The sequence below is a fragment of the Musa acuminata genome, chromosome BXJ2-3, assembly GCF_036884655.1.
Source record: "Musa acuminata AAA Group cultivar baxijiao chromosome BXJ2-3, Cavendish_Baxijiao_AAA, whole genome shotgun sequence".
In the NCBI taxonomy this organism is placed as follows: domain Eukaryota; kingdom Viridiplantae; phylum Streptophyta; class Magnoliopsida; order Zingiberales; family Musaceae; genus Musa; species Musa acuminata.
Window position 1 is genome coordinate 11,378,192 of NC_088340.1, and position 11,720 is coordinate 11,389,911.

At 42.6% G+C, this 11,720-nt stretch overlaps 2 protein-coding genes across 2 annotated transcripts; one reads left to right on the top strand and one right to left on the bottom strand.

Moving 5' to 3' along the window:
* Window positions 1–30: 30 nt before the first annotated feature.
* Window positions 31–5,441, top strand: LOC103973101 (RGS1-HXK1-interacting protein 1). Its single transcript, XM_009387574.3, has 9 exons — window positions 31–406; window positions 491–557; window positions 648–725; window positions 1,018–1,070; window positions 2,512–2,595; window positions 4,192–4,244; window positions 4,336–4,400; window positions 4,498–4,556; window positions 5,134–5,441. Exons 1-9 carry the CDS (start codon window positions 110–112, stop codon window positions 5,221–5,223), a joined length of 846 nt encoding a protein of 281 aa, XP_009385849.2. The 5' UTR covers window positions 31–109; the 3' UTR covers window positions 5,224–5,441.
* Window positions 5,442–7,426: 1,985 nt separating this feature from the next.
* On the bottom strand, window positions 7,427–10,401 carry LOC135607403 (trihelix transcription factor DF1-like). Its single transcript, XM_065099193.1, has 2 exons — window positions 9,509–10,401; window positions 7,427–9,176 (listed from the first exon to the last, which is right to left on the bottom strand). Exons 1-2 carry the CDS (start codon window positions 10,120–10,122, stop codon window positions 7,592–7,594), a joined length of 2,199 nt encoding a protein of 732 aa, XP_064955265.1. The 5' UTR covers window positions 10,123–10,401; the 3' UTR covers window positions 7,427–7,591.
* Between the last annotated feature and the right edge of the window lie 1,319 nt (window positions 10,402–11,720).

Sequence of the window (11,720 nt, forward strand, 5' to 3'; positions counted from 1 at the left end):
CGGTCCGGTTCGCCTTCTTTTGGCATCTGTCGCTCGCTCGATCGCGCCGCGCCCGGGTTCGGTGACACTTCTGGTCGCTTTGTTTCCCCTCGTTTCCTGCGAAATAGGCATGGCGGCGATCGCCGACTCTGGCAGCGGCTCCGACACCGCGATTGCGAGATCGCCAGCGAAGGGAGCGGGTGGCCTAGCCGGGGAGACGCGGTGGGTCGAGGACGCCCTCCGTGGAGCTGAGGATCTCAAGCAAACGGTCACCGCCGCCGCTGAATCCGCCTTCCAGGCCGCTGGATCCTCCGCTGAGGATCTCAAGAGATCCGTCACCGCTGCCGCAGACTCGGCTTTCCAGTCCGTCGGCTCCGTCCTGTCGCGGATCGTCTCGGACTCGTCGGAAAGCCTCGAGGAAGCCAAAGTACGTCTAGGTTATCCACCATTTGTGCCTCCTTTTCCTTCCGGTCTGCTTCTTCTTCATTGATGTTGAATCCGCGAATTTTAGGTTAAGATAGCATGGGCAAAGGATCACTATGCGGCTGCCGAAGAAGTGGCACTGGCAAAGATGAAAGGCGTGATTTTATCCCGTCCTACTGCTTATCTTTTTACGTTTCTACTATGAGTTGTGATGTTTGTATAGGTTCCCCTGTTATTGTTTACAGACGGGATTGTCGATGCGGCACTACATCCAGCCTTGTCTTGTGGAATTGCTGCTGGCTTGGGACTTGTCCTTTTAAAAGGTAGGTTTTGATCTTTTCGATCTAGATTTTATGTCCCTTTTATGATAGTGCTATTGATTTATGGACAATGGCAGTATTAGAATATATGGTGTTGCTTGACCATGAATAAGTGAAATGGAGAAAATTTATCGCCATTTCCTTCATAAATTATCTTTCTCCATTTTTTTTTGCAATAATTGAGAAATACTTGAGGACTAGATATGTTTTGGAATCACGCTAGCACATGGTGATTTTTTTTTTAATGCTGATTTGAATCAAGACTAACACGTCTTCTCGTCGTTCCAATTTCTAGGACCTAGACGTTTTCTGATCCGCAATACTAGGCGTATTTTTGTGAGCGAAGAGGTTGGTTGCTCTGTTATGTTTATTTCACACTTAATAGCTGCATTTACCCTTTTGCATTACATTCTATTAAAATCTTTCATAAGCTTTGTTAGAAAAGTTTCTTTTGCTTGGCCTTAAATTTTGTGTTCTTTGCAAATGTTATAAAAGCGGCAGTTGATTGCTTGACAATTTCCATTATGACGGAACAAATTCAAATAATTGATTAAACGTTTGGCTCATGGAACTACAAGAGTTACTCAAAGTCAATTGCTAAGCTGTATTTTTTACACTGGCATTCAAGTGCATATGAAGGGCATATCACTCATGATGGTTTATTCATGCATTATTGATAACCTGCTAGTTCAAGCACAAACTAAGGGCCATCCTAGGGCATCGGACTTCTGCTGATATGTTGTTTAAGGAGGATAAAGTGTGTTTCATGAATTGAACATGTGATGAATGAAATTGGGGCAAACTTACTGTGATAGCAAGGTTCACCAATTTAATTACTTAAATGGCTGTCTTAGGAATCTTTATCATTCAACTCTTCTTGGTTGTTTGCCAAGATATTTTCTATGCAGGAGCTTTTACTGCATTGAGATTTCTGTAGACACAAACATCAGTTGGTGCTTTTTGAGGAGTCCTTAAGGCGAGCTATTTATTGTTCATTTTCTAAAGAAAAAAACTCCTTGATATAGTTGGATTCTTTTGTGCCACTCTCTGAATGGATGCTTAGCTGCTTGAAATAAGATGGAAGAAAATTAATTGATGAAGTATGTCTGCTTCACGCCCCTATTGTCTCCTCTATGATTTTCTTCTTGTCTCATTCTTTCTGTATCTTTTTTGTTGTATTTATACTATTTATTTCTTTGCAAAAGTATACCTTTGCTGTTCCTTATTAATGTTCAATTTCCCCTAAACTAACTGGAGGAGGCAACCCTTTGGTCACATGTAATCCTTTCAGCAATTAGGTTGTACCAACATGGTATTTTTACTGGGTGGGATAATAGATAAGAATTTGAAGGAAATAGAATTCTGAAGTGCATTATCCTTCTAGGAAATTAATGAAAACCAATTATATATGTAGTTTGCGATGTGTTGCATTAAAGTAACATTAACACTTGTCATATTATAAAGATTCAACATTCTTTCATCTTGGAGCTCCTTGGAAAAGCACCAGATAAATTTTTGTTTTCAACAAAACATCTGATCAAGTTATGTCCAGCTGCATTTAACATTTGATAGTGCTAGTGACTTCATGATTGCAAAATTGTTGTACAGGCTTAGCATAAAAAAGATGTGTACAACTTACTTTTAAAGCATGTTTTGTACTTCCATTTCTATAATTTAGTTTGATGTATGCTATAAATGGATGAAAGTATGATATAATTCCCCAAAAAGTAGATTTTTATATAGTCTTTGCTCTCAAATGTTTAAGTCAAAGTTGTTTGGTTTTTTTTAGTCTATGCTCTCCAGTGCTCAAGTCAAAGTTAAGGAGCTGCAGCAATCAGTAAATCTTGTGACGAACGAAAGCAAGAAGTTGGAGGTGATTTCTCTTGCACAGCTTGTTGTGACAGGCTCTCTATTTAGCCAATTGGAGCCTCAAAGCCTGCCTTTTTCATTTTCATAAGCATACAAGTAATGAGAATTGATGTTTCAGAAATTTGTTCCTATTTAGGATCGGTTCTTCTGGTAGACTTCTGCACTGTTCGATCATAATTTTGCTTTAAATCTTATAGTGGATATATAAATGCTTTCAGATGAAATGCCTGTTTCCAATCAGTTTTGTTGGATACATTTGCACTGATTCACTGAGCATTTCGAGTTAATAGTTGGGATGTTTCTTCAAAATCATTTTTTAGTGTACATCAAAATGTTTGTTGTCACTGTCATTGTTATTATATAATTTGGTTTAATTGTGTGTTAAATTGTATTAAATAGATTTTAAGGGTTCAAATTGTAGAAGTTCATGTTTTTTATTCCTCACTTTGCAAATGTTAGGTTTGGCTCTGATGAACCCACCTTAACACATTTGGAAATGGCCATATGTCTCCACCTTGCACTAGGATTAGTGCAACCTGTTATAGCATGGAAGAGGTAGACATGTGAGTGCTTAAGAGGAAGTACGTCCTCCTGTCTCCTGCTGATGTCCGCCCGCATCCTCTGTGTTGCTTAAACTCCTTCAAGAGCAGATTCTTCATTTGGTGGGCTATATAGACTATATAGGAAGACTCTCTTCAGCTAAAAGAACTAGCTTGGCATTTCCATTTTTATCCCTTAAGATAATTATGCATACATTATTCTCATTCTTGGCTTGCCTCTTCTCCACTCTCAATGTGCCCCATCTACCTCCTAAGGTTCTTTTTTGTTGGTTCTTATTGATATGCAAATAATGACCCTTTGAAAAATCTCAGTGGGGCTTACTTTTCATGGCATTGTGTTGGAATATTTAGAAAGAAGGAACAAAAACTTTCTTCCTAGTGCTCTTGTGTTTTCCTCTGCCGGCCCCCCTTCTTTCCTTTTCACTCTTCCTTGCCAACTTTTCTTAAAAATGGTTCTATAATTTGGTTGATTTCATCCCATAATGAAATAGAGTAGGCAGGCACAACATAAAAGGTACACACATATCATTGGTATATACTTCCAGAAACTACATATTTGAACTTTCATTTATTTTCTTGTAGTTGCATTCTTAGCAATTACGCTTGTTGTCAAAATTGCAAAAAGTTGCATCATATCTGATAGTGATATGCCGTGGTTCTCTGTACCAGTAGGTTCTTGGCACTTTATCCTGAACTGATTATTATTTCATGTTATTGACTGGGTGATAAACACTATTTACAACAAATTGTTGTTTATGTACACATAATCTGAATGACTGTGGTACTTTTATGCTTTGAAATGAGTCAGTCATGAAGATATACTTAGCATTCAATAAACGGACTGGACAATTTTTTCTGCTGCTACTTTGGGTTGGCCCGATAACACCTGTAATTAATATAAATTTTTGAGCTAACATGAAATGCTAGTGATTTCAGTCTGGAGTGGTTTCCCAATGTGATTCTCATATTTTTTTTTTTTGAAATAATTTGAAATTGGAACATTTGAGATTCATAAACTGAACATTCTGTTCCTCATTCAGGATAGGGCTACACGAGCGGTAGAGGATATGAAGAGAGGGCAGAAGAGACTTATGTAAGGCATACAGTTTCTGCCAAGGTTGCTGATTTTCAATTGCATCACTTCTTTTTTCTTTTTGGTTTAATTTATGGTTATTCTTTGGCAGAGAGGAAGGACATCAAATTCAAAACCAATTAAACTTTGCTGCTGGTATCGAAAGACAAATCATGTGTAAGTGATTCTTATCTTTGCCTCGAGTGGTCAGTCGATTGAACCAACATAACTCTTTACCTATGTACTGATACAAGTTGGCTTCTTGTTTCATCAGCCCTGAAAGGTCGCCTTAATGAACTTCCCAAGGCAGATGCTTCTCGGTACCAGTCACAGGTTTGTACTAACGATATAACCTTGTGGTTCTTCAAGTAGTTATTGAATTGTTTTAGAAAACTTCAACTTGCATTCTACACCGAGTTCTATCACTCATCAAGTTTGAGAAGTTTACATGAGAGAGGTGATTCATGCAGCCAACTTTGGTCGGTCCAATTAAGTGTTTTCTAATACACTGTTGTAAGATCATGGTGTCAGTCATAGGGAGTCATTCTTATGGGAGTGGCAATCTAAGGTTACATAACTGGGTTAAAAGTTTTCTGGAATAATAAATACCACACCAAGTGCCAGGTGAGATGAACATAGAGATTTTGGCATAAAACACAATTTCACATGCTAGTATAAATTTAATGAAACAAAATTGGACTTTGACATGTACTCTCTGGATCTAGAGAATGGAAGTGCACTGCACACTTATAGACTATTAATAAGCTAAATTTATACATTGACATAAATCGGATTTCTGCAACGGTAACACCGAACACCTTATGACCAACCTTTATTTGAACACCAAAACAGTTGTGCTTGAGTTCCTGTTGAATGTTTCTGATGAGAACTACTTGTATTCTGCATGTAGGTTTCCACCGTTTCTTCTCAGATCAAGCAAGAAAAGAAGGCTCTTAATGGTGCCCTATCGAGGATCATCAATCATGGAATACCCATGTGACGTTCCTCTCTCTCCATTTCAATTTTGTTTTTTTAATGTATACGAGTGATTTCTTGCACTTCTATTACTACAAGCTGTAGGGGAAAATAATGCTAACTTGTTTCCTTGGAATATGCCATGGCTTACATGCAGCATGATTTGATTTAATTTTTTTTTTCCTTTTGAATATTGGTAAAACCATATTTGAATATGTGTTAAATAAGATTAGTCTTCATCGAGGGCATAGCGAAGCCTATCATGAGTTATTTTGTCACCATGACTGCATTATAGACATCTTAGAGATGACCTAAACAGGTGGTGATGATGATGATCGAGGGAAAATGCAACAGTTAGCCAAAATAAAATTAATCATATAATACGAGAATGCTGACTTGATGTTTGTATCCTCTGAGATATTATGGCAGAACATATTGATGTTAGTCCACTAACTCTCTTTTATAGTCTATTTCGTTCCTAATTGCTTCTCGTTAGAAAAATATTTTGTGTAATAAGAAAAATATTCGAAGAATATTTTTCAGGTTTTGCTTACACGATGGAATCGTTGATTAAGACTTTTTTTTGTTATCATCTTCTGATAATGTAATTATCAATATTCTCATATCACATATCAAACTAATTTTTATTGTAGAATATGCTCTTTACCAATGATAATTTTTATTGATAAACATTTTTGTTTTGCTATTTACAAACTAATTTTAAGAATTTTTAATATTTCTAACATATTTCTTTATAAAATGAATGGAAATGTCCTCAACTTTCTTCCTATTCTTCTTCTCATGTAAAATGATTGGAAAAAGAGGTGAAATATATTTTGAATGTTTATGTAACAGTTTGAAAGATATCATTTTATAGGTCAATCCGTACTAACCTCTAAATGAAATATGAAAGTATTATTTAGTAAAATCATATTTTATAAAAAAAAGAAAGAAAGAAAAGGTTGTCAATAGCAATCTCCTAACCTAATAATAGATTAGATTCTAAATCTTGAGAAAAGAAGTGCATTTATCCCTCCCTATACATCCTTTGATGTGCATAAAATACATTCACTTGAGCAACAATCGGATGTTATTGGATACAGATGATCGATCGAGGAGGATTCGAAGGGAATGGTAGAATAAGATGATATGCAGCACCTAAATGACATTTATTTGATGAGATTTCAAACCCTTAATGTTTGGTAAGCGGATCTTATATATCATCACCATCATCAAATGAATATTCTAATTATAAAAATAATACCCAATAATGACTAAATTTGATGTACCTACTTACTACAAAGGATTACAATAATGGCTTTGGATCAATGTTCTAAACCAACAAACTTGTCCATGTCAAGACCCTCCCTAATCTTCAGCCTGGCTGGACATGTGGTGGGATCGAGTCATATAAATTATGTTGGCATCACCTCGATCTGGTTACTTTTATGTCAAATATGAACTAGCATTAGCATATCTGTCGGAATCTAAGCTTAATAATAATACCAATGAGCTAATAATAATTGCAGAAGAAACAAGCTTTTGGTCCCCAACCTACTTAACTGCAGATATCCCAAAACATGGGTGACCATACGAACCACTCACGCTGCTCTGCTTCTACCAACACACACAGAGGAAGAATCTACCCTCAGATTTCCGCAACCAAGATTAATATGCAGTCACTGACAGAATACGATTAGTTTCCCTACCGAAAAGAATTAAGAGAGAGAGAGAGAGAGAGAGGGCTGTGGATGCGTGTTTGGATTCCCTTCCACCCAACCAAGCAGCACAGCAACCTTCGTTGCACTGCACGTCAATGGCAACTCTGGGATGTGTACAGGATAACGAATCCATTACCCACCACACAGAATCGAGAGAAGAGGGCGTCCCATTTCCGTCCAAGTTTCCGACAACTGCATACGGACGTGTGTATATCCATCTCGCTTACTCCACCACAAGAAAACCCTTTCTCCATCACATGCTACAGTCTGCAACACCTACCAAGCCATCAGCCCAATACAAAACCGTGCATGCCTGGAGCAGCAGCAGCTGTCCGCACTAGCTATACTGCGTGTTTTGGATCCACATTGCAGGTGAGGCCCACGTCCATCTCATGGCACCGATGACAGGCTTCAATCATCCCCGATATAGGACAAAGAGTCGCCTGCCATGATCCAGTGAACGCGTTTGTTCTTGTTCCACACGATAGAGGAAATCAAAGAAGGAAATGATACAGTACACCTATAATTTCCGCTTGATAGGTCGAATATACAAGCATGGTTTATTGGATTCAACTACTAGAACTAATCTATACGACCTGATTGGATGTGAGCCCAGAGGGAGGATGTGGAGGAGAGAGGAGGAGGAGGAGAGCGCATCACATGTCTGCAACTTTAGGATTGGAGGCGTTGGAAGAAGACGCTGGAATCATGCAGCTCGTCCTCGTCTTGATCGAGCGGAAGCCTTGGTCTGCAGAGGTTTTCTTGGCCTTGGCCTTGGCCTTCCCCCCCTTCTTCTTCTTCTTCTTCTTCTTCATCTTCTTCTTCTTCTTCGTACTGTTCCCCACCGCCACCGCCACCGCCACCCCCACCCTGGTCGTCGTCATCTTCTTCTTCTCCATCATCGTGCTCCGGATGAGACACGAGAGAGCCCTTCGCAGCAGTAGCCTGATCGCTCTCGTCGCCTTTGCTGCTGAAATCGAATCCTAAAGTGGCCATATCAGAGAACTTGAAGCTGTGGCCATCGTTAGGTGCCATGATCGCGTCGAGTAGATCGGAGTTGTCTTTCCGTCGGTCATCACTGCCTCGAGAAGCAATGGCGGTGGCTACATCTGCATTAGGGGAAGAGGTGGAAGGATTAGGCGTGTGGTTGTGAGACTTGGAGTAGAGTTGGTCCAGCTGGTGGAAGTAAGGGCAGGTCTTGGAGTGCTGCGGCCGCTTCTTCCCTCTTTCTTTCGTCTTCCGGAAGTACTTGTTGATGTTCTCCCACTTCTCCTTGCACCGCTTGGCGCTCCGGTGGTAGCCCATCGTCGCCATCGCCGCGCTAACCTCCTCCCACAGTGGCCCCTTCAGCCCCGGCTCCTGGAACCTCGACTCGAGCCCGCTTCGGACGCGGATCAGTGCCTGGACCTCCGGTTTCGGCCATCGACGTGTACTCGGAAACACCTTGTTGCTATCTGGATCGCCATTGTTGAAGGTGTCGGAGCACGGCTCAATTTGGCGGTTGTCGGTGTCGGTGGTGTTGTCCTCCTTGTTGGCGTCGTCGGCGTCGGGTGTGAGAGATGGGAATTGGAGCTTGGAAGGGAGATTCAGGCTCTCACCGGTGATCTTCTCGATGAAGGAGATGATCGCGGCCTCGCGGGAGGAGGCGAGAGCCCGCTCTTGCGCTCTCGCTGCAGCCTCACGGCTGGACTTCGCCGCCTCCTGCTTCCTCCGCGCGTCCTCGCGGCTGGTCCTCTCCTTCTCTCTCCTCTCCATCACCTCCAAGAACTTCCCGTGGAGGCCCTCCTGGTGGTCCATGAGCTGCTTCACAAGGCTCTCGAAGAAGGTGGCCACCGAGCTCAGCTGTCGCTGCCACCGCTTCCTCCTCCGCCTCCCGTTTCCCTTAGAGAACTCCTGGGCCGTTGCCTCTTCTCCTGCCGACGTCTCCGATCCGCCGACGCGATCGGCCGCAGGCAGTCCCAGGGGAGCCGTTGGGGTGACATGCAAGAGAGGGGTCTCATCGCCGGTGAGAGCAGAGCCTGAGCCAGTCCTATTGGTACCACCACCGCGGTTCGTGCTGCTGCCTCCGGGCTTGCAGATAGCTTCGAGTTCGCTGAAAATCTTGTAGTTGCTGCTGCCACCGCCGCCGGCGACTTGCACATGATCGGATCCGGCTACCTCTTTGCTCTTCTTGGTGTAGCGGCCATTTGAGGCGGCGTGCTCCTCGTCCTTGCATCTCTTGTTGTTCCTGCTGATGTAGTCTATATCCAGTGGCCTCCTGCAGTGGTTCAAACACGAGTCGAGTTAGAGCAGCAGAACATCCAAGAACTGTAAAGAGACTCGAATCCAAATGATATGATGAAGACTTTTTAGTTGCTCTTTTAGTCTTCTTTTCTGGAAAGATCAAGACTCATGAGCATTAGCACATGAAACATATTTGAAGATAGATTGCATGCATTAGTGGGAATACTAGACAAAAATCTATTTCGGATCTTGTTGCAGACACACATGAAACAAAATCGAAGCTAAGATTGCATGGATTAGTGGGAATACTTGACAAAAATCTACTTCAGATCTCGTTGCAGATTCTAGGTGCATGTCAATGATTACCATGACAGCTCTTTGATGGCAGACTCATCATCTTCTCTCTGCCAGTGGTGGAGGCGACTCTCCGACGCATCATCTCCTTGCAAAATGCCGTCATCGTCATTCATCCCCTGTGGGCTGCCGCCACCGCTGCTCTCGTTCACCGCCAGCTTAAAGCTCATGGAGGCCGACAAGAACGACGGCCCTCCGCCGCCGCTGCTACCGGGGATGATTCGTGTTGGCGAGGGGGAGGTCTCGGGAGCCGACTCCTGGTCGAGGCCGAGGTGGTGCTGCGGAATGAACCTCCTGGGTTCAAGATAGTGTTGCTGAGGGTGGAAGAGCTGGAACGGGTGGGTGGTCTGATGGAAGAGCTGCTGGGTGATGGGGATGGAGTGGAAGTGGGAGAAGTGGGGAGGCAGCGGCGGCGGCGGCAGGGGTTGCGGGTGGTGAGGTTGAGGGAGGGGATGGTACTTGAGGGGGTGAAGGGCCGCGGAGTGGATGTTGGTGGGGGTGGCCGCGGCCGCCCCAGCTGCTGCTGCAGGGTTTGGGTTCGCCGTAGACATGGAGAAGAGGGAAGAGCCGCAGCTATCCACCATGAATTGTTGGATCTCAGACACTCCTCCATATCCCGACTGCATCTTCTCTCTCTTCTTGTCGGTCCTCTGTCTCCAAGTCTTGCTTTGCTTCTGTGAGTCAATAGGGAACGCTTCTCCTTTTGTCGCTGCGATAGAAGTGGAAGGAGACCTTCAAGATCCGCTCCCCCTTCTCTACCTCTCTCAATTGAACGCTTCTCCTTTTGTCGCTGCGATAGTAGCGGAAGGAAACCTTCAAGATCCGCTTCCCCTTCTCTACCTCTCTTTTAATTCCGCTGCCGAGTCTACGAGACCGAGAAGGTCACAGATGGGAAGGTTAAACAAATGGTACAGGGGTGACGCCAGCTAGGAGAAAAACGATGAGCATCTCGTTCCAGGCGGCATGAATCCCACACGCGCCATACACGTGCGAAAGGACACTGCCGTGAATTATGTGCTTTGCTTTCCGGGGCATCCACGTGTATATATATATATATATATATATATATATATATATATATATATATATATATATATATATATATATATATATATATATATACCTTCATTTTTTGTCATCTACGCGGAGAAGACATGTGCTACTTGCATGGAATGGAGATGTACAGTATGTGCATGGGAACATATCGTCATCATCACATGTGGATAATAATAAAGAGAAAGCTGGATGTCAGATCAAAGGCGGTATCGATGGGTGGCCAACACAAGCAAGACTAACTTGTTACGTCAATCGTGATCTATTTCCCTATTTGACAGACAGAATTCATGTGCCAGAGTTTGATCACAATATAACTCGAATTTTAAGTCTTTCGAGCTCGTCCCCGTCGATGTTAGAAGAAACATTTCGGGAATGGATCGGTGAGAGGGCAAGTCACGGAAACAAATGGACCAGGTACAATACACGGGTGGATGATGACCTGCGTGGCAATTGGTTGACGATGATACGGTAGACGGAGGAGCCTACGAAAAGACGAGAATTGGGGAGACCAAATGATGACCAGATATATTAAGAAGCCGTGGCGCAGGGGATGAGCCACGCGTTAGCAAGCCATGCGGGCCACGAAGAAGCGGTGAGGACTGCGGAAACAGGAGAAAATAGAATATTCTACCTACACGCTGAAAGGAGTGATGGGGGAAGAAAATGATGTGATGTGAGATGTAGGTGAAAAATAATTGAGATATTTTTGGAAGAAAGAAATTGTTTTCGAGAGCAATTTGATATTTAACGTGATGATCGATAATTTGATATTCTTCGCAGAAGGAACAAAACATACTTATCACATCAGGAAGGACCTTCTTGAACTAAAGCCACCTATCTTATCCTCCACTAAAGACCATGCATCATTTAGGTTTTAAATGTTGAGTTTAAACATATCAAATAGAAAAAGGAGGCAACTTTTTGATTCAACAAACACAACACTGATGAAGCCTCTACACAAGACCATCGCCTAAAGGAATCCAAGGAAAGCATCATATCTTTTTGGCATGTTGAGTCAGGCAACCAGCCCCTAATCAAATCATGTCTTTGTGTCAGAAGCATTTTGCATGCATGCAATGCACGTGCACGGATTCATCGAGTAGAGTAGCCCACGGAAGAACAAGGTTGGTGGGGTGTCAGTCTAGGGTTTCGCAAGGTCTTGTGTACA

Excerpts from the sequence above, each read along its gene's own strand:
- LOC103973101 (XM_009387574.3), top strand. The coding sequence starts at position 110 with ATGGCGGCGATCGCCGACTCTGGCAGCGGCTCCGACACCGCGATTGCG. Across the intron at positions 1,071-2,511 it reads GTATTTTTGTGAGCGAAGAG|TCTATGCTCTCCAGTGCTCA; the intron begins GTTGGTTGCTCT and ends GGTTTTTTTTAG. Across the intron at positions 4,401-4,497 it reads TATCGAAAGACAAATCATGT|CCCTGAAAGGTCGCCTTAAT; the intron begins GTAAGTGATTCT and ends TTGTTTCATCAG.
- LOC135607403 (XM_065099193.1), bottom strand. The coding sequence starts at position 10,122 with ATGCAGTCGGGATATGGAGGAGTGTCTGAGATCCAACAATTCATGGTG. Across the intron at positions 9,177-9,508 it reads GCCATCAAAGAGCTGTCATG|GAGGCCACTGGATATAGACT; the intron begins GTAATCATTGAC and ends GAACCACTGCAG.